The sequence below is a fragment of the Otolemur garnettii genome, unplaced genomic scaffold (genome assembly GCF_000181295.1).
Source record: "Otolemur garnettii isolate 467f Iridium unplaced genomic scaffold, OtoGar3 scaffold00001, whole genome shotgun sequence".
Classification (NCBI taxonomy): domain Eukaryota; kingdom Metazoa; phylum Chordata; class Mammalia; order Primates; family Galagidae; genus Otolemur; species Otolemur garnettii.
In genome coordinates, this window is record NW_003852396.1 from 13,693,048 (window position 1) to 13,716,636 (window position 23,589).

Here is a 23,589-nt window from a genome sequence, read left to right on the forward strand (position 1 = left end):
GGGCCCTCTGCCCAGGGGGACAGCTTGAGGCTCTGTCTAAAAAAAAAAAAAAAAAAAAAAAATATTCCTATTAAGGAATTATAAAATAAGTTTAATTGATTGAATTATCCAAACATTCGTTAGAAAGTACCTACTACATATCTCCAAATTTGGTAGTACCTTATATGGTAACAATAAAGTATACATATCTATTTTGAATTAGTAAAACACTTCATTAGCAAGTATAATTATGTTTACAATCATGTTAGAAAAATAGGATAATGAATAGATAATGGTATATTTCTGATCACATCTGGGCATGGGTGAAAATGGTCTCTCATGTTCATCTGTAAATGGTAGTGTAGTACACTTATTCGTTTTAAAGGCTACTAATTAGTAAACCTAATATTTGTCAAAAAAAAACCCAATAAGAACAAACATGTAAGCATGTATTTTTCCAAGGCAACAAGCATTTCAAGTTTCTTTGAAAGGCTCAAAGAGCTCACCAGAAAATTAGTGTACTTCACTTGCTCAAAGAACTTTGCCCCGAGATTAGACTAGCCCAGTGATTTTCAGCCTGTGTTTGCTGACTGTGTAGTAATAGAGGCGAATACATTGAGTCTGAGCTGAGCTGTCTGTCACCCGAGGCTGGGTTAGGATGCCCTTTGATGTATCCTGAGAGTACTCAATACCTGTCTTACAGCGTTGCACCCTGTGTTGCAACTGCCTTCTAAATATGTTTATCCTCCCCACCCTCCGCTGGACTGGGCTTTTTTTTTTTTTTAAGCAGAATTTATTTTATTTCCAACACTTAATAGCAAACTGTCTATGCTTACAGATGTTCATTGAGTGAATGAAAACCATTTGTTTGACTTTTATATTTGATGCCTAGACTTCCTCTACAATATCTCAGATAATAGGTTTGCCAGACTCTGCTTGTTTGCTTCCAGTAATGTGAGTTTGTGGCTTCTTGTGGTAGTGCCCTGTCTCCCTTTCGACCACTCTAATTACACTATGTAATTGTCACTTATTGTTCTTCACTGATATGAAATCTAAATCTGTTACTTAATGAATTATAAACTTTGGTCTTTTGCAGTTTGGGAAGATGGGAATGAAAAAAATACTGTTTTTAGATAAAAGAGATAATAACCTCTTAAGTCTTAAGGAACATTAAAAATCACTGAATTCATTCTCCTTTGTTCACAGATGAGACTCAGGGAGATGGGAGTTTTGCCAAAGGAACAGTAGCAGTACCATTCTCTCAGATGACATGTGCTACTGGTTGGGTTGTCTGGGGCTTCTGCTTTATCTTCAAATGACTGAAGTCAACTCCTACTTCCTCTAATTTTTTCCAATATATTTTCCATGTTCTATTCTAAAACAAGTTCTCTGGTCAAATAGATTCAAGGAGATATGTAAGTTTAAAAAGGTGTCTTGACTTTAGTCCTCAGAGACCAACACTTAAATGTGCCCTGTGACTTTTCAAGGCAGGGTTATGGCATTTTAGAGTAAGAGATATTAATATCTGAGGTAATTTTCAAATTATACATTTTAGAAACTATAGCTCTATTCTAAACCTACCCAGTTTTTTCAGGTGTTCTTCCAATGAAGTAATTTGAAGACATTCCATCACTATTCTTGGCATGTTCAGGAGACTTTGTGTGTAGACATGGCAGAATGTTTATAAGGGTCAATAAAAAATTTACCTCCAACCACAAATTTCACACTATGTAGCCTTCTGGGACTCTATCATTTAATTATTCATTTGGTCAAATAAAGGTCTTTTATTAATAAAAAATTTTAAATTATTTGAAACCAGAGAGACTGACTTCCTCTTTTATTTCCTTAAAATTTAATGAATTGAAATACTCTAAATTATACATATATAAAGTTTATAATTTGTTTTGACATATATGTATATGTATAAAATTGAAACCTTCACTACAACCAAAATAACAAAATTTTTATTACCACAAAAGATTGTTGGGGCCTCTTTCTAAAGCATTTTGCCTTCTCCATCTCCTAACTGATCTGCTTTCTACAACTAAAGAATAGTGGGAATGGGGCAGTGCCTGTGGCTCAGTGAGTAGGGTGCCGGCCCCATATACCAAGGGTGGCGGGTTCAGACCCAGCCCTGGCCAAATTGCAACAACAATAAAAATAGCCGGGCATTGTGGCAGGAGCCTGTAGTCTCAACTAGTCAGGAGGCTGAGGCAAGAGACTCCCCTAAGCCCAAAAGCCCAATAGCTGGAGGTTCCTGTGAGCTGTGATGCCATAGCATTCTACCGTGGGCAATAAAGTGAGACTGTCTCTTTAAAAAAAATAGTGGGAATTTTATTATTTTCTAGAATGTTATATAAAAGGAATCATAGAGTTTATAATTTTAAGGGTGGGGTAATGTGGCTTCTTTTATTTAGACTAATAATTTTGTGATTCATCAATATTGTTGCTTCAACAGGTTATGGATTTTTATTATGGACTAATTTTCCAGATATAGATACTACCACAATTGTTTACCCATTCATCTGTTGATAGAGATCTGAGTTGTTTATAGGTGTTGACTATTAAAAAGAAAGCATCTATGAACATTCTCACACAAGTCTTTCTGTGACTATATGTGTGTGTTGCTTTGGTGTAAGTAATTGGAAATGTGAAGGCTGAGTCCTTTTGTAGGCATGCTATGCTTTTATATTTTTCAGACTTTTAGTCCTTTAGGCTAAATTTGATTAGTTATCTTGCTATCCTTTTACCCTTGGGAAGTAAAGCACTTCAAGTAAGTGGAAAGGAAAGGTGTTAAGAAAAGAAGTACCGTAGGAAGGAAGTGAAGAAGTGATTCGGATTAGGGATGTTAGGGAAGGGCATGATTTGTTAGGCTTCCAAATTTGTGTACTGGGAAAAGTGAGGAGGAGAGAGCACTCAAGTGTTAAGAAGCCAAAGACTAACTCCTTTATTTTTCCTGTGACCCTTCCAAGTGAAACTTGTTTTTGCTATACTGAGATTTCTAAGGTTATTGTTTCCAGTATCCCTACTAATTCCACCTGTATTGCTCTTACCTCGTCCCCAGCTTGCCTATCTTCAATGGTTGCTCAGAGTCCAAAATAACCCTTCTGTTTCATAGGTCATTCCTTGACAAGAAGAGAAGTGAGAGAAGGTCCATCCTTTTCCAGAAGAAATTGTTCCAAAAGCCTTTCCTTGTAGTCTGATTTAACAGAGCCCCTGAACTGGAGCATTTAAGACCTCTGTTGTAGGAATAAATAGTTATACAAATAAACAAATGTAACTTATATTTAATTTGGTAGTAATAAGATAAAAAGATAGGAAGCTGTTGAGGTTTTAGCTGCTTTAAGTATGGCATATCAGCTGTTAATTTTAAACATGCTGTTTGCTAATGTTGGATTTGTAGCAAATTATTAATTTTGACATATTTGTATATTTTCTTCTTTTCTTAAAACAAAGTTTATGCTATGTCAGAAGCACTAATTTTGGCACGTATTTTCCATATTAGGAAGAAATACATTTGCATTTTTAAAACATCAGCACTGTAATTTTTCTTTTATTGTTTTTGGGACAGGGTATTGCTTAGTCACCCAGGCTAAAATGTAGTGGCATCATCACAGCTCGCTGTAACCTCAAATCCTGGGTCCTGGGGTCAGGTGATCCTCCTGCATCAACCTCCTGAGTAGCTGGGACTAGTGGCAGGTACCATCAATGCCCGGCTAATTTTTAAAGTTCGGCATCTGTAGAAACGCAGGTCTCTCTGTGTTGCCTGGGCTAGTCTGGAACTCCTGGTTTCAAATTTCTGGCCTCAAACGATTTTCCTCTCTCACCCTGCCACAGGGCTGGTATTACAGTCATGAAGCACCAGGCCTGGCCATTTTTTTGTTGAAATCTAAGATTTTTGTTCTAGATTTTGTGGTTTTTAAGAAACTTTAAGTTTTGTTTATCTTTTCCTTAACAATAATCCAGGCAGTGAAGCCCAAAAGCAGTTTATTTGAAATTGAGACCGAAGGAACTACTAGTTCATAAAAGGAGCAGTAGAGAGTGCAGGAGAGTTAGCATTGTGGTGGGGAAACTAGAACAAGCAGTGAGGCAGGTGAACATTGACCTAGTTCCTTGCCATTCATTTCTCACATTTGGTATAGTATGTACTGCAGAAGCAAGTACATATTCAGCATCCCCAGAGGAATTTTGGAATTATAAAAGTAGACTCTTCTATTAAAAAGAGAAAAAACTCTGCTTTGTCTTCAGTACTTTGAAACAACTGAATTTAGAAAGGCTTAAAGTAGAACATACATCCAGATATGTCATTTGAAGTTGGCTTCCCACAGAACAGCACAGTACTTTGCATTTTAAAGTAATAATTTTTTGCACTTTTTTCTCAGTAAGATCTAAGTTAAAACATACTTCTATGCATTTTTTTAGTTCCTGGCGTGACGGGGGTCTGCATGGTAGTGGTGCTGTTCCTCATGATTACAGCCTCTACATATGCAATCAGGTAAGTGTCAAAGTCATTATTTCGGTGTCCAACTGTCAGCTTATTTAGACTTTCTTCAGATTGTCTGCATCTTCATATATAGAAAAGTGTTGATTAACTATTTAACCAATGCAGTGTCCTGGTTAATGGATTTTTCTGGGCAACTAAGAGTAAAGTAGAGATGTTTCTATTTATCATTTCTTGTTTGTGAAAAGCCTGGCTGTATTAGTCAAATATTTTGGGTTGGTAGGGAATTGTGTATGGAGACTTAATTTCATGACCAAGGAAATTGGAATTGCTCAGGATTGTCCTTTTAAAAGAGAGGACTGGAATTAAAATCAATGAATATACATAGAGATTTGAAGATTTAAAGAAATATAAGGCTTAAAATTATTTTACAGGTAATTTTTTTATATGAGCTTATTTTGCTCTAACATAATTTTTTAAAAGCAGCTTTGAAAATATCTTTGATAACTGCTAAAATAACTGGAAATATCTGTATTCTTACTGATTCTTCCAGTTAATGAATTTTGCATAATTTCAGATTTATATTATCAGCATCACTTTCAAATGTTCTTTCTGACGGACACATTCTGTTTTTTAGAATTCTTACAATGTTTTATGTTTCTGAACAAATTTTTTAGTTAAAGACAAAAAATTCACAGATATTCTACTAGTTGAGATGTAAAATTTAATGGAAACATACAAATGTATATATATTTATATATGCTTAGAAAATAATTTTCCCAGTAATATACTCAGATGAATCTATCTTTATATTTCTAAATACATTCTGCACACACACACACACATATGTTCACCTCAAAACCTCACAAGGGGATTAACATCATAAACTTTGTAGTGTCTGGTTCTATAGACTTAATCCTCTTGCTCTTTTTCACTCAGTCTCTGCCTCCTACCCCCACCAAAATCATCTTTTGCTTTTCCTAGTCTTTCTCTCTCATCGATACTAGTACATATATGTTTAACCAAAACACAATCATATTATAATATTATTTTAAATCTGTTTTTATGTAAATTTATGTTATGATTTTTTCACATTAATAGATGTTTCTTCATGATCCTCTTTACTGATGGCACAGCATATCTATCACTGTCTCTGTAGATATGCAGTATTTTCCCACTCCCATATTGATTACATTTTTTCAGTATTTCAGTTCTGAAACAAACACCCCCATTCCATATGTTTTTGCATGTTTTTCAATAGTCTGCTAAGGAAAAATCCCTCGATATAGAGTAGTTGGGCTGAATGGTAAGCACACATTTAAAACTTTGTATAAGAGTTAAAAATTATCTTACAGAAAGGGAAATCACTAACATTAGTACACGAGAGTGGCAGTTTCGTGGGGATAAATTTTCTTTGGCTTAGGTGAAAGAATCATTTTAAAAACTTACATTTTCAATTTTAGAAGTCCTTGAAGGGAAATTATGACATCTGATATATTTATTTAGAAAATTGAAGATATATGGATGTTCTACATCTGGAAAAAAATCCTCAGAGAGTTTTGTCTAATGAGCTATTCTCAACTAAGCTATTATATTTGCTCTTATAAAAAATTCATTGAATATCTCTCACTCTCCAGGTTTTCTTATTTGTTTAAAGGAGATTATAATCACTAATTTGCTTTTCCTAAGTATTAAGGTGTGAATAATGAAATTCTTAAATGAATTATGGAGATAGATACCTTTTCTCTTCTTTTTTCTTTACCAGTAAGAAAATAAACCATTAGAAAAATTAAACGAGTAAATAAGTTTCTAATGTTTGATAGTGGAATATGATCTACTAATTTATACATCATTCAATAGTGCTCTATCTATTCAAGTAACAAATATATCTTCTTAACAGTTGATAAGAATGCAAACATTTTTCTCACTTTAATAGATGATATTTGTTAAATATGAACTCTAATTCTGTATTGACGTAGCCATAGTAAATGAAGTAGGAATTAAATGATTTCTTTATATAATTAAGATATATAAAAGCCAGAATTAAAGTCATACTTAAGAGTAAAATACTAGATACATTCATAGGAGAATCAGGAAAAAGCCCAGGTGACATTTTTAATTCTACCATTATTTATGCTTGGAGACAAAAGCAACATTTGGAATTATTAGAAAAAAATTCAACAATACATTTTCATTTTATCTAAAAAAAGAAGATATATATATATATATATATATATATATAAAATTGTCTACCCAGGAAATCAAAGAGTATTTTGAAAAAATTTAGTATGAATACCAAATAATAGATGAAAAAGATAATTAGATATAAAATGAATATAAAAAGTAGCTCTTCTCCATGTTAGGTGTAGTCAGATTGAAAATTGAATAAAATAAAAACATACCACTCACAATTGGAATAAAAACACAAAAATATCTATGAATAAACTTGAAACTGAGTAGTATATAGAGAACAAGCCACGTAAGTTCACTGAGGAAAATTTCTAGAGATTTGAACAAAGGCTGTATACTATAAGGATTGTAAAGATGTAGTTTTTTATTAGTTATATTTTAGTGGTGTTGCAATTCCAATAAAAATCCCTGACAGGTTCTTTTCTTTTTTTTTTTTTTTAATTTAGTAGAATGTTTCTAAAGTTCATCTGAGGGAAGATGGAAGTATATTGTATCTTACAAAAGAAAAGTAGAAGGAGAGATGTGCCTCACCACACATTAAAATGGTTAAGCTTAAAAGGACTTACTTACAGAAATGACAAATACATTGAACCAGGGAACAGAGTCAACAGAAAGTCCTGAAAGGACCTTGCTATATGTAAGAACCTGCTAAGTAATGGACGCCATTAGAACTTTTGAGGAAAGTAAGGGTTAAGGTCATGAAGATGTAGATAAATTACATAGAGTTAACTGTAAAAAATGTACCATAAAAAATTCAGAAGAAATTCTAAGTGGATATTTACCAGACCTCAAATGGATAAAGAATCATATAGAAATATTTTACTGTCTGAAAAGATGAAAACTAAAATTTCTGCATGTCAATATACATTATAAAGGTTTAACAGTAAACGTGATATTGGATACATTATTACAATGACAAGGAGCCAATGCATTCTTAAAATGTAAATAGTTTACACAGATCAATTTAGAAAAACACTCTATGAAAATAGGTGATCATGGCTCAGCACCTGTGGCTCAAGTGGCTAAGGTGCCAGCCACATACAACTAAGGTGGCGGGTTCGAATCCAGCCTGGGCCCACCAAACAACAATGATGGCTGCAACCAAACAATAGCCAGGTGTGTGGCAGGCGCCTGTGGTTCCAGCTACTTGGGAGGCTGAGGCAGGAGACTCGCTTGAGCCCAGGCGTTGGAGGTTGCTGTGAGCTGTGATGCCATAGCACTCTACCTAGGGGGACAGCTTGAGGCTCTGTCTCAAAAAAAAAAAAAAATAGGTGATCATCATAAACAGAGAATTCACAAAAGAAGTTAAAGTAAATAATACACATAATAAATAATACCCTATCCCACTTATAACAAATAATGAAAACTAAAGTTTGGATGTGGGTTTGGGGAAGCAGGCAATCCTATCCTACTCTATGGTTGGGTTTATAATTAATGAACATGTTTTGAGATAGCAATGAGCAGTGTGTATCAAAAGCATTGACAATGTCTACCATTTGATCTAGCAATTGTAGTAATTTTTATTTAAAAAGAAATAGAAATGTGTAAAATTATATATGTTGCAAGGATGGTAATGATGAGTACATATATTATTTTTATTAAATATATGAATGGAGCAAATGCAAAATAATTGGCCACTGCTTCTGTAAGGGGTTCTAGCTCAATGTGGGCTATAGCTGAATCACCTAGGAAGTTTTTATAAATACCTGCTTGCCCTCCATCTCCAAGATTCTAATATATAAATATCCACCCTAGATATAAGAAATAAAATAGCTGCCAATTTTTTTACTTTTCTCAAACATTCTATACATTGTGCTTATCATTTCCCCCCTTTTTCAGAATCTTTGTCCTCCCTTAGAACATCAAGGAGGGAGGAATTATCATTCTTACACTACTCTGTCCAAGAAAAATATATACAACTTTGATGATCACTGATTTTAATTTCTTTCCTGTTGAGTTTCCCTTGAATTACTCTTAAAAAAATAGTTGGAGAACATCAGTTGTTTTAGAAATTATTTGAAAATTGAGAATGTTGATAAAAAGGATAGCAGAAGTATTTATTAACAGAATACTACCCATTCTTAGCATTATAATAATTTTAAGTACCTTATTTTCTTTTCTTATGTCTTTATTTAAAATACAAAGAACCTTCAAAATGATACCGTGTTACTTATAATTTTGTCAGTTCTTATCTATCAATGCCTTGGCATCTAAATCTTAGATGAACCCATATTTTTACTTTCTTAAATTGTGATGTGTTTGAAACAATGCCTGATCTATTTAGTGAGATGGAAATGTAAAGTAGCATTGAAATTGATTTCCTTGTTTTTTTCAGAGTTTCTAATTATGATATCTTCTGGTATACTCATAACCTCTTCTTTGTCTTCTATATGCTGCTTATGTTGCATGTTTCGGGGTAAGTTGTTTTTGTTTTGTTTTGTTTTGTTTTCTTTGCATAGGAATACTTATTTGAAACAGTTTTTTTATTACTTCTTTTTTTTTTAAATACTAGATTTAGAGAGTACAATTTGAATTCCATTACCAGTATGTGTTATATGGTGGCAAAGTCTGGGCTTTTAGTGCCCTCATCATCTGAATAGTGTACATTATACCCCATAGGTAATTTTTCATCCCTCAAGGGTAAGCTTAAAAAATTAAAACAATTAAAACTATTAGTGCCTAAAAATAGGGCAATGAAAGACAACTTTATAGGAATTTCCAGCAGAAGTGATAGATGTATTTGATGACTTGAAATTGAAGGTAGTGTCAAGACTGGAAGAAATAATTCTATTTTTAGTATCGTATATTTTAATAAAACCAGTATAAAAGTATGTTAAAACTGAAAGCTGGAATTACTTCTCCCTCAGTACTGTAATTTTTAAAGCTTCCTGTAGATAATATCCTAATACCTTCTAAAGGAGAAGTAGTAAGAAATGAAGAACTTCAAGGCAATATTTTAGTATTTTGTATTTCTGGAAACTGTTTTGCCACTGCCGAATTTGTGACAATGGCAGTATCATATTTTGGTTTAATAGGTCTAAAGGAAGTAATAGTTGCAAAGAAAGCCAAGAAATTTAAATGGCCAAAGGTAAAGGATCTATCAGACCCACCAAAAGAATTATGAAGGCAAAAAAGAAAGCGTCCTAAACTGTTGTAAAGATTATATCCAATATTCTGAAAAGTGTGTGTACCTAAATAGTATAATCAAAAGGGTTGTGCTCACACTGATTTATGAAGATAGCTGAAGGAAATAACATGTTTTTGTGTATGCATATGTCTGCATGACCACCAGCAGTAGATTGGTGGTTTGGGCTTGACATTATCACTTAAGTGACGCAATTGGGATAGGCTATTATCCTGTATGAGGTTCACAGGGTATAGTTGGATACTAGATCAGGAAACATCATTGTCAGCAGGATAGTGTCAGGTACTTAACTGGGACCTTCTGTAGTTGCTCAGTAACCATTTTCCTTCTCTTGTTCTCCCCATGGAGCAATTCAGTTTTATATGAACAGACATGGACTAGTTTACCTTGGGTGAGGATTATGCTCTCCAAGAAGCAGTAACTTGGTCCCCTCCAGGGATGCCCTCAGGAAGCTGAGGTCTGTGAGTCCCAAAAAAGATTTTTTTAATTCCATCACAGCCCTCCTGGTACTGATGGATTTTACTAGTAATAAACAATGATGCCGGGTATTACAATTGGCAATCCACATTTATCTTAACCTTAACATTCCAGGGAAACTGAAGAAGGGTTGAAACTTTCGGTTATTCCTTTCTTCAGAATGTTTTACAATATAATATAATTTATCGGTACAGAAGGCCATTATTGTCAACTAGATATTTATTTCAGGGTGCACATCCAAAATGTTGAGTTTCCCCTCCCTGAATTTGGAGACTGCGGAGTTAAAAGGGTTTTATCCTGTAAGTCTTGGGTAGCTTTGTTCGGTATCATGGTTCTGGGACATACAGTTGTAGAGCATCAGAAACATGGTCACACGTTATAACAAGGACTTCCAGCTAGCTTTTCCTGCCTCCTGGGGAAGAGGGTTAGGTCAGTGGATATGGGTTCTTCTGTTCATTTCCATTTGCGGAGATAGCACATTCTGTGGAGCCTTAGTGAACCAAGAAAGCCTTGGTGGAGAAAATCTGTTTTACATTCTGTTCTTTCAAGGACTTGGTTGCCTGTCCAAAGCTATGATTGCAAAGTATGCTATATATAAGTAGATGGTACTAATGATACTAATAGTAATTTAAAACAATTAAGTCATGTTTGCTATTTGTTCCAAGTGTTTATGCCATTAAATGCTCAGAATTTTATGAGGTTTAGAAAAATTAAGTAACTTGTCAAAATTTACTTAACCGATGGATCCTGGATTCAAACCTAGGCATGCTGATTCAGAAGGTCCCTAATTTTTTTTTTTACTATTAGGCTGTTTTTTTTTTTTTGTTGTTTTTTTTTTTGTCTTTTTAAGAGCTCTGCATTTCTAAGAATTTGGTCTTAATTTTCTTTTTGCGGGGGTGGGGACATGGTCTTGCTCTGTCACCCAGGCTAGAGTTTAGTGGCATCATCATAGTTCACTGCAACCCTTAATTTCTGGGCTCAAGCCATCCTCCTGTCTCAGCCTCACAAGTAGGTGGGACTACAATTGCATGCCACAATTTTAGTCTCACTCACTCACCAGCTCAAACTGGTCTCAAACACCTGAGCTCAAGTGATGAGGCCTTTCACCTCAGCCTCTCAGAGTGCTGGGATTGAGACAGCATGCCTGGTCAAGATTTTTTTAAAAGGTTATTATCTTGACTTTTCTGGGATTGTGATCTATCTGTCTTTATGAGGTGAGAGAAAAATGCAGTTATTTATTAGTATAATTAATTATACATTCTTTTGCCTTTAAACTTTACTAAATTAAAACCTTGAAAAATGCTGTTTCTTTGTAATTCAAAATAGATTCAATGTTTTTAAAAGTTCAGGAGTTCAAGCAGATTTCTTCAGTTTAAAGAGGATTGCATCGAGAGTGCTTCATGTTTTTGGAAGTAAAAGGAAGGCATATTTAAATTTTAATTTTACTTTATAGAACATGGGTCATATAGATAGTGGTGACTTTAATATATATAAAGAAAAAACAAAAAGATGTCTATAGGATAAATTATGTATTATCAAGCTATTATTACAAATGAATTAATAGTTCTTTACTTATTTTCAGTAGAGATGAAGAAAATAATTATTCTAATACTAAAATGTGTGTCATTTAACACATACACAAGACAATAAATGTTCTATAGTGCTCATATTTACTAAGAAGTTTAATAAAACAACATAGATTATGCTTATGGTATGGGAAAAATTACTACTGATAAATCACCTAGGGTGGTGACTTATGCCTGTAATCATAACACTTTTGGAGACTGAAGCAGGAGGATCACTGAGGTCAGAATTTAAGAACAGCTTGGGCAGCACAGTGATCAATTCTACAAAAATTTAAAAAATTTAAAAAATGATCTGGGCATGGTGGAATACACCTGTAATCCTAGCTACTCGGGAGGCTACTGAAGCAAGAAAATCTCCTAGGCCCAGAAATTCAAGGTTGCAGTAAGCTATGATCATGGCATTGCCTTTCAGCCCAGGCAACAACTCTGTTAGTAAAAATAAATAAATTAATAAATAAGTTTGAATAGTTAAAATAACCAATTAAAAGGCAAAGATTGTTGAAGTGAATAAAGATGCAAGATGCTGGCTAGGATCATGCCTATAATCCTAGCACTTTGGAAAGCTAAGGAAGGAGGAATGCTTGAAGCCAGGTGCTCAAGACCAGCCTAGATGACATAGTGAGACTGTATCTCTACAAAAATAATTTTTAAAAAATTAGCTGGACATGGTAGTGGACACCTGTTGTCCGAGCTACTTGGAAGCTGAGGTGGGAGGATGTCTTCAGGCCAGGAATTAGAGGCTAAGGGAGTTACGAGTGCTTTACTTCACTCCAGCCTGGGTGAGAGGCCAATAGCTTATTGGTAAGAACAAATTTTAAAATATTTTCTAACTTTCTCAAAATGAAAAATGTTTTTTTAATTGATAAATGATCTGTATATAATTATATCTATTCAAGTGATCTTTTTTGCAAACATTGGAAATTAGATATATCTTTACTTTTAAGATTCCTAGTAATTTTGCCCTCCAGTTTTTTATTATACAAGTAAAATGTAGCTTCTAGATCTAAGAGTCTTGGATTTATACTGAAATTGCAGTTAAACAGTCTTCTTAGGTTTGAAAATCACTATCTGGTGAGTGTCTACCTCTCTGTCCATCATGTGCTAAATTCTGCAGAACAAAATATTATACGCTTTGTGGTCTTCCAGTATCAGTGATTGACTTGGACCTTTACAAACTCAACTGAAAAAGCTAGAGATAATTATAAGACTACCTATTTTTTAAAATGTAAACATTTTACTTCTAAGAATTCTAGCAATTCATAGAATAATAAGTCCATGTGGGCTAGAAATGTTAGGAAATATACTGCAAAGATGAGGTGATCAGGAATCGTTGGCTGGTTTTTATACCTATATAGACTTTTGCAGTGAAAGAACTTACTTCATATAATTTTCTAAGGTCACTTTTTCATAACACTTTAATTTTTCAAAGAAGCTTCAAAGATATTTTTACCAAACCTCTTTCTTCTTTTAATCTCCCCTACAATGTATCTATTAAGTAAATATCTCATTCTGAAATCGTCCATTCTGTTTTTGGGAAGCTGTAATTCTCACAAAATTCTTTCTTTTGTGAACCAGAATTCATTTTACTGTAACTCTATTCAGTGATTTTAAAATCTATGACTCTTGAAGCTGTAGAAATTGAGTTCCTTCCCTTTTCTAAGTTCCATTTATTGTTCCTTGAATGATATTTCAAATCTCATTATTTTGAACCTTCTCCTTTGACTGTATTAACAGTTAATATTAATTGAATGCCTATCTTTTATCTTACTAATGTTTAATATCATTAAATCTTCCCAATAACCCTGTTAAGTATTTGTCACTCTTATTATTATTATTGTTATTATTTTTTATTTTTTATTTTTTTTGGAGACAGAGCCTCAAGCTGTCCCCCTGGCTAGAGTGCCATGGCATTACAGCTCACAGCAACCTCCAACTCCTGGACTCAAGCGAGTCTCCTGCCTCCGCCTCCCAAGTAGCTGGGACCACAGGCGCCCGCCACAACGCCCGGCTATTTTTTGGTTGCAGCCATCGTTGCTTCGCGGGTCCGGGCTGGATTCAAACCTGCCACCTTAGGTGTACGTGGCTGGCGCCTTAGCTGGTTGAGCTATAGGTGCCGAGCCCTTATTGTTATTATTATTCCTTACGTCCAGCTGAGAGAATAGAGGCGGTGAGAAGTGAGGTAACTTGTCAGGGCTGGTAAATAGAAGACCTCTGATTTGCACCCAAGTATCAGGCACCGGAACTCACACTCCTTAATGACTAAATTTTGTTGGCTCCCATGTGGCAAAACTTCTCTATATCCCTGTTAAACCTGGAAATCCAACTAAGTGCAAAGGAATGCTCTTAGAATATGTGACCTGATATAGACAGAGTGAGTCTCACTTTCTTTGCTATAAATATCGTAGTCAGTATTATTTAGGACCCAAATTTCTTGTTCCATGATTATCTGTGCCCTTAACTTAAACTACTTTTATTCTGATTATCTATATTTTAGAATTTTTTTCATTATTTATAAACAAATCTATTGCATGCCGCCCTAAAGAACAACATTTCTCCCTCCTACCCCCAGTGGTAAGATAGGATTTTATTAGACAAAAAGGAATATGGAAGCAGTAAGAAGGCACCAGAGCCTCTGGCAAAGGGGAAGACCCAAGTTGGAAATCTCTCTCTTGGGCCCTTTGGCCAGAGGTAACATACCCCTATATATACCTATATCTGGAAAATATATTTTGGCTAGGATTTGGTAGGTGGGAAAATATCCTTTCAAAGTTGAATGCAGTCCCTCCCCTGGCACAAGGTTATTCTTTGCAGTTTTTGTCTCAGGGAAGGGATTGGGGTGTGTGCTCCCTACTTAAGGTGGAACCATCCAAAAAAGTCTCAGACTGCTTTTGTTTCTGATCTTGTTAGAGCCCAGAGGGTCTGGCCTGGAAAGGGCAGCCTGTTTGTGCCTGGAAAAGGGGTTCTGATTTCTGAGCTCACCTGGGCCTAGAGAATGGGGTATCCCTATCCAGCCCTGATTGGGGGAATTCTGTATCAATCTTCCCTCTCCCAATAGAAGCTCTAACTGCTGTTAGGGAAAAGGGACACTGATCTCTCAAACTGCTTCCTGTTGAAGATGGATGGTGATATGGGGGGCAGGTAGAGGTTCCTCAGAGGAGGATGATCCAGGTAAATGGAAATCTGGGATGATCCCTCTAGGTTGGGGCAAAATGCAAAAAAAACCCCAAAAATAAAACCAAAAAACAAACCTCATTTAATGTATACTAAACTCCGATGTTTATTTTCAGTGTTCAGATCTTTAAAATAAAAAAGTTTTTCTTTCTAAGATGTCAGTGTGATGGTTAAGAGCTGCATCATGTAATACCTATATGACTTCAGCAGATAAAGTTCTATTTTTTAATCTATTAAATCAAGTTAATAAAATTGCCTACCTTATTGTGTTGTCTCAGGTTTAAATAAGGGGATTCAGCAAAGTAGGCAGAATACAGACATAATAAACATTCCAAGAAAAAATTATGCTATATCATAACTAATAGCTGTATAAGGAAGAAACTCCACATTTAACTGAAGGATCCATTTTTTTAAAATAAAGATTCAGTACTTTTGAAAAGCCCAAATTTTATTATGAACAAACAGTTTGATGAACATATAGTGAAAACTGCTTAACAAATCAAAACAATATTCCTTGAAAAGGCCACAATTTTTAACCTTGTCAGGTCTCTAAAACTCAATTGATTTTAGCAATAAAATTTGTCTTTGGACGTGCAAAGCAAGCTTTCTCCTGAGGAATTTTTGGTTCTCATTTTTAATAGGTGGTTGCTATTGGTGTGCTGCATCATTTCGGTTTTGAAGACATTTGGAAAAATGAAACAAAACAAAAATATTTCTTCTTCCCAGCCATATGTAGAGCTGAATATTTATTTTTTGCATTTTTTATTTGAAAAACTTATTAAAGGGAGATATGTACCCCTATTCTCACTTGCTAATAAAAGGGATATTTGGAGGGAAAAGAAATTATGAATGTCACAGAGTCTGTACTGAACTGCCTTAGCCCCACTCCTTCAAGGCCTGTGGAGGAATGCATTGTCAATGAGATTTGGCACCTTAGCCTGACAATCTTCGCATTTTTAGCACTCCCACTGGCTTTAGCTCAGGAGTGTTCCATGGGTGGTGATTGTTTTTTATGTTTTTATTTAAGTGTGAGAGAGAATTTAATGTGATAGTTTTGGAAAAGATACAGGGGAAGGTCCTCCTTATATATATGAATGGCTGTGAGAGCAAATGAATAGAGTAAATAATTTCTTGGGCCAGCTCTCCTGGACTTCTCAGACCATTTGTTGTTATAGGAAGGAAACCTGAATTATTCTTTTAAGCAGAATTCTCTGCCGTAAGGGACTACTTTGGCAAGAGGTTATCACAGAGCATGTTTTATATTCTACTTAAATCATTTTCTTTCAGGGAATCTCAAAGGAATAGTTTCCTATCTGTACGTTTTTATTTATTCTTTAAACTGGAGAACACAGTGGTGGCCTTTGTCAAGAGTAACATCAGGGAACTGCAGGCAGTGTCACAGGTCTTGGCAAAGGAGTTTAATTTAAGCTCAAGAAGTTAACCAGGGTTAGACAAATGTTCTTGGTGATAGACTTTGTTATGCTGACTTGAAGGAGTAGATTAAAGATTTACTCTTAAGGGATAGAGATATGTATACTGTATAGTTAGTTCAGAAAAGTTACTGAATCCTTTATCTTCTCCTTTAAAAGCCACTTTAGGGAAGGTCTCTTTTCACGCACACTGATGTGGCAGAAGGAAAGCTTTGATAATCTTCCCACTGGTGGGAAGTGAATGGATCAGGGAAAGGAAGGGCCAGAGGTTGTATGTTAATGGATCTTGTTCTAGCACTGAAGGAGAAAATTTTTGCTTATTTAACTATACCCTCTTTTCAGCTCTCCTTTCCTTGCCTCTAGGTTTGTAGTGACTGTATAATTTATTGTCTAAATCAGATATTTTTGAGAGCAAAAGGGAATGATGGTTATCCTAGTTATTCCTAAATAATCAGGAATGTTTTGGGGAGGCTGATGGACTGTTTTTAAAGTAGACCTTGAGCCTGAATTACAAAAAGAGTCCTTACCTCAAATAGAAGCTCTGCATGGGTACTTGGGGAACAGAAACTTAAAATTACACAACAGTGCGGATTTGCCTTGCTTTGTCCCTGGTTAGGCACTGTAATTAGATGTCCATGACTGTGGTAGGTAAAGGTTGAGAATTTGAGTGTTTGTAATAGTGGTTAAATCTTTTGTAACCTCTCCATCAGTCTTACAGGTGACTTGTTCTAATAATACTTCCTAGTTACCTAGGAAATGCCTGATATTTCTATCACACAAACTCACTTCTCTTTCTGTAAAGTAGAAATTCTTAACATGGATTCGTAATCTCTAGGAATCATTGAATAGATTCATGGATTCATGAATTCTGGAAGTATATACCCACATATACATACAAACACATATATGGTACATTTTGTGATACTTTTCTGTAACTAGAAAATAAAAAAGAATGAAGCTAGGCTTTGGACTGGAACTAAAAAAAATATGGGGGAAGAGATAATCTGACCAGTATTTTTATTGCTAGTGCGTCTTTAAAAGAGATTATGTCAAAGTACAGCAAAGAAAGGTATGGAAAAAAGCATATTAAGTCCAGCAATTTAAAAAACCAATGCCTTTTAGCAGAATTTTGCTGTGAATTTTCTCTAAATTTTAAATGACCTATCAAGTTAGTATTCAAATGTAAGGGATGACTTGATACTGGTCACAAAGTAAACACATGAGTAGTTCCAGGTAAGTATATAATTGTTTTGATTACCTTAGTTTTTCTGTTTCATGCCCATTTGCTGTTTTGACCTTAGAAATAGTGAAACAAACTGCCTAATGCCCTGGATTATAATAGAGAAGAAACAGGGTTGATTGGTAGAAGAGCACTAATTGATCTTGAGAAAATCAGGTTTTTATCGAACTTCTTGATTTATAAAATTAGAAAAAATAACTATATCTCATAGATTTGTTAGAAAAAGTGGTTATAAAATGACAATATGTATGCTATAATATATAAAATTTTTTATTATTACCTATAAAATTTTCTCCATGTTTATCAGTTGATTTAATTACCATGTAATTAATTACAGAAATAATTCTGTCTCAGCTCTACAACATCTACCCCAGCAACCTGGAACATATTCATTTCTTTCTTTCTCTTTTAGTTTTTTAGGAGTAATTAATGAGTGAAACATTTTGAAGTGCTCTTCATTTTAGTGAACAGAGCTCTTTATACTTTTTGAAGCCCATTACCAAGCTTCAGCGTGGTGCCTGCTATTCCTAGCAATGTGGCTTAAGGGGAGGATGAGACTTGCCTGGGGGAAAAGAAAAGGGAGAAAGAATTCAAATATATACCCCTTGAAAATGGGGGATTAAGCTGTACTTAATCCATGCAATTTATAGCATAAATGATGTCATGTACATAAAAATGCCTTATATATGCTGTATTTATCTATCTATACATGCGTACATATGAGCTATGCATATAAACTAAAAGGCATCCTTATGGACGAAAATGCCACAAGACCTCAATCTCTTTAATTAGTTTTAGCAAGGAATGTGTTGTCCTTCTAGGTCCTTCCAATTTTCCTTTATTATGAAAACATTACAAATGACAATAAAGAGTAAACTGTGCATGTGTTTAAATGTAATTTGGATTCCCATTTTGTGACTGTCACCTAGGTTTAGTATTATCTAGGTAATTCATTGCTATGACAACTAGCATATTGGTTCTTGTACCGGCACACTGTTGTTGGGGGTCTTCATATAATTCTGTGGTTAAATATTCTTTGGATAACAGAAGGAAGAGACACCATCTCACTTTGTTTTCTGGTTTCTCAATTTTTTACTTAAATATATAGGGTGAATTCAATTTTAAAGAATTAGGATTTTCTTATATGAAATCTCAACTCTCCTACTTAATGGTACACTGTATTTACATGTTTTTAATATGCTAATAAATACAGTGTTCCATACAACTGTGATCTTTAAGATGTGTTTCTTCCCATGTTAATTTACCATTTATAGGATTTTCATTTTTGGGTAAAAGGTGATTTTCCTGTATAACGATTATGGATTAGATATATTTGCTGAGATTTTTATTCTGTAAATCAGAACAGGGTGAAGATTGAGGTCTTGTGGCATTTTCTTCCATAAGGATGCCTTTTAGTTTATATGCATAGCTCATATGTATGCATGTATAGATAGATAAATACAGCATATATAAGGCATTTTATGTACATGACATCATTTATGCTATAAATTGCATGTATTAAGGAATTTTTAATCTTCCAGTCTTCTAATCTGTGAATTTACTTTTTCCCCACTTTGAAGATAGACTCACTGAGCTTTAGATGAAATACTTTTTTATATAATTCTTATCTCAGTTTTTTCCCTAGGGCTTTTTTTATACCAATGAGTAGTTCTGGCTAAAATTAGAAGGTGAATGCTGGGTACAATGGCTCTCGCCAATAATCCTAGCACTTTGGGAGGCTGAGGTGGTGGTTGTTGAGCTCAGGAGTTTGGGACCAGCTTGAGCAAGACTGAGACTTGGGCTCCCCTGAAAATAGAAAAACTAACGGGTCATGATGGCTCATGCCTATTGTCACAGCTATTCAAGAAGCTGAGGCAAGAGGATGGCTTGAGCACAAGAGTTTGAGGTTGGTGTGAGCTATGACACCATGACACTGTACCTAGGGCAATTCAGTGAGACTATGTCTCAAAAAAAAAAAAAAAGAATCAAAAGTGAGGAGAAAGTTGGAGGAATGGAGAAATGACAGATCTGTATTCATCTTAAGAAATATTTTTTGCATGTTAGTGTTTTTATGAAATATAAAATCTGTTATTCTCTACTGTAGAATATGAAAACAGAAGGAAACCTAAGAAGTGAGGGATGCTTGCATATTTTTTCTTCACCAGATGTCAAAGTCCTTCCTTTTCCACATGTGTGAAGTAGAGAGGAGCAGGCACTATCTCCCTTTTTCCGTTGAGAAAACTTAGGGAATCATGACCTCTTTTATATCATGTACTCAAGAATAGTTTGAGTCCTAAATGCTTTGGTTCTAGGCTTCACATTTGTCTGCTGCATAGGATTCTGGCAGGACCAGCTCTTTAATTTGCAAAATGAAAATACAGAGCTCCTTGAGCGAAAATTATTAAGTATTTGGAGATGGTGATAACAGAGCAGTAACCAATGACAGGACCTTTCTAAGAGCAGATTTTGTGCTCAAATAACAAACCCATGATGGCAGACCTGTCTGGTAAGCTTGGGTAGTCCCTGCTCTGGGTTAAGCTGCAGGATAAGAATTCTGTCAGGTGTCAGAGACAACAGCCCAGGAAAGAATGCAAAGGCAAAAAACCTGTCTGGGCCAGACAAAAAAGTGGGGAAGGGAGTAAAAGCTTTGTTTGGATATTTCCTGAATGCTTAAGATTTTTCTGAGACACATTTGGAAAAGCACTGTGCTTATAGAGGCCACTGGCATGTAGGTTTGATTCTCTTGATAACTGTCTGCATAGGTTAAGTGTGGCTTAGGGCTGGGGCAGGGTTGAGATCTCAGACTGCCAGCAATACTCACTGCTAAAGGGTGAGGTAAGTCGCAGACTTAGGGCAACCTTTCTGTGAATGTGAATGCAATCACAGGGTTTATTTTACAAAATACCATTAGCTAATATCTTGACATCTTTTTTTGAAGGTAGAAAATGAATTCAAAATTAAACAGTTTCTTAAAACCAGATGACTCCTCAATTGTGTGTTTTCAAGAATAATCACAACAAAGAGTTGTTTACACACTTCTCATCACCAACTTATTCATTTAATGAATGTTTACTGAATACTTGCTGTAAGTTATAGGCACTATTTTAGGCACAAGAAGAGTAGCAACAGGGCAGGACACATTCTTAGTGTACATTTTAGTGGATTCCACAGAAGCTAGAAGATTGCAATGAATTTTGAAATATAGAATTTGCTTTTCTTTCCTTGACTTAAAGTTGTTTTCTTTGTACTTGAAAACAAAGTAAAAAAAACTGTAAAAATGAAAAAAAATCATATTATAAACTCCTACCATAAAATTATGTTATAGAATACCGTGAAAAAACAGGTTTCTAAGAGATGAGAATATTTCTTTCATCTTTAAAACAGGATTAAAATCACAACAAATATAAAAGTCATGTGAATTGCCCTGCAATTGATAGATATTTTTAACAGGAAATTAACGTAGGGATGATTTTGTGATCTTTAGGAAGGTGCTTTGCCATGAAATTGTTTCATGATTGTCGTTATAACCTAATAGGACTCCATCAACCCATTGTTTTCTATGGTTTTGTCATAGCCAGGCATTAAAAACAAATAAACAAAAAAACAAAACAAAACAAAACAAAAAGCCCTGATAGAATAACTATAATGCCTCTTGAGAAAAAAAAAGATGGAAAAAGAAAGAAACATAATTCTTAAACTCTGTTGAATGCTGATAGCATGTTAAGATCCTTATGAGTGTAAAAATTATAGTATCCACAATCATGTACTTTGATACATCGTGAACTCCTTTATTTCTTATCATAGAAGAATACCAGAGATACTACAGATACTTTATCCTTTAAAACATAATGCACAGTCACTGAGAGATTAACAATAAGCATTTGTTTCCCTGTGGCCTGTTTTCTCTTGTCTCTCTCCATGCCTTACCTTGACCAGATTGTCTGTTTACCATCCACTAGCATCTTTTTCCCTTCCTGTTTTTCACTTGAAAATTACCTATCACTTATGAAAGCTACAATACATATGAGAATGTTCGCTGTTTTGATTTCTAGATACACAAAACAAATTATGTGGTTATTACTTACTTTTAAAGTTAATTCATTAGAAGTACATTAGAGATCTATGATGTACAAGAAACATGCTGGAGAGAGGGTAGGTTTGGTCAGTGGATATGGACAAATGAGCAATAAATGCATAAAGCATGATTCCTTCTACTAATTTGAGAATTAACCATTCACCTTTGCTCACGCTGCTCCCTCAGTTTTGAATGCATTCTCCTATTCTCTAACCATTGGAATCTCTGCATCTTTCAATTGCCTCCTTTTCCATGGAGCCCTTTCTAGAATTTCATAGTCAAAGTTCATCACCCATCTGTACTCTCAAGAAGTCACTATATATCATATAGCATCAATTATTTCGCTTTTTTTCATTGTTGTTATTTCATGTCTAATTAGAACCATTAGATCTGTGCTGTGTATATTCAATTTAAATTAATTAAGATGAAATATTATTAAACATTCAGTTACTCAGCTACCCCAGCCACATTGCAATTATTTTATACCCACATGTAGCTCACAGTTATAGTGTTGGACAGCAGAAATTTGAAACATGGAAAGCTTTATTGGATGGCGTGGTACTGGATTGTACACTTCTTTAAAGGAAGAGGCCATATCATTTAAACTAATAATATTCAGAAATTAATAAAATGATAAATATAAAAGAGGTGTATTTTGGTGGTGGTGCAGGCAAGGAGCAAGGGCAGGATTGTTTGGCAGATGGACACAGAGCTTCTTGTGACCGAAAGTGTGCTTTGTTATACTTGAGAAGATTGCATTCAACTCTAATAGAGGCATGGATGTTATATCTGCTTCGATAAATAAAGATATCAGGATTCACTATAAGCATGTAAAACACATATAACATACAACTCAAATTTTAACAAAGGAGGTCATGAAGAAAATGGATCAGACTTTTTTCAGTCAGTCTAAATATCCATAATACTTAGTCTACATTGCTATTCAAAATTCTTCTGAAAGATTGTTTTAATGGGCTTGATATGTACTTTTAAAGAAATATTATATTCTAAAAACACATAGTCTAAGAAGTCTAAGAAATTCTGCACTAGTACTAAAAAAGTGAGCAGTTTTATTTTTTGCTAGTACAATGAAAAAAGTTACAAGCAGTTGAGCTTGGGAAATAATACATACAATTAAGGGTTTGGTAGACTATACTTCCTCCTTTTCTAAATCTACAACCATGTAGAGCCATAAAATTTTGTGCAATACGTATAGTTGTCTTCAATTTTAGGATTTGTCCATAAAGTTTCATGGATATTCTGCAGGGGAACAGGCCTGGTACAGAGGAAGGAGCATCGACTTTGGAATCAGATTACCGGGGCTTTTAAGTCCCAACCCTGCCCCGACAGAGTGTTGTCTTGTGCTGATTACTTAACTGCTCCAAATCTGTTTCCTCACTGTAGGATGGGACCACTAATACTTACCATGTAAGTTTGCTGTGAAGTCCATGAAAATGATCATGCAAGTGACCTGTCTGGCATGCCCAATATCTGTCCTTTCAAAAATGAATTCAAAACCTACCTATTTTCTTCCTAGTGAACCTTTCATAGTATCTTACCACCTGATTATAGACAAATAATCTGAGATTCCATATTTGATTCTCATTTTTTTTAAATTTTTGAGCCAGTGTCTTTGTCACACTGGCTACAGTGTAGTGTCCTCATCATAGCTCACTGCAGCCTCAAACTCCTGGGTCCAACCAATGCTTCCAAGTAGGGAGGACTACAGGCATAAGATACCACACCTGACTGATTTCTTTTTTCATGGTTTGTAGAGGTGGGGTCATGTACTTATGCAGGCTGTTCTCCAATGGTTAACCTCAAGTGATCCTCTCACCTTAGCCATTTTTTTTTT

The 23,589-nt window shown here is 34.8% G+C and overlaps 1 protein-coding gene across 3 annotated transcripts in view; it reads left to right on the plus strand.

Moving 5' to 3' along the window:
- NOX4 (NADPH oxidase 4) overlaps positions 1-23,589 on the plus strand; it is a 165,916-nt gene that overhangs the window by 55,897 nt on the left and 86,430 nt on the right. For all 3 annotated transcript variants that reach the window (XM_003780833.3, XM_003780834.2, XM_012801130.2), the window contains 2 exons: positions 4,402-4,474; positions 8,946-9,026. In XM_003780833.3, coding sequence (XP_003780881.1) covers positions 4,402-4,474; positions 8,946-9,026 — 154 coding nt within the window. The remainder of the gene's footprint in view (positions 1-4,401; positions 4,475-8,945; positions 9,027-23,589) is intronic.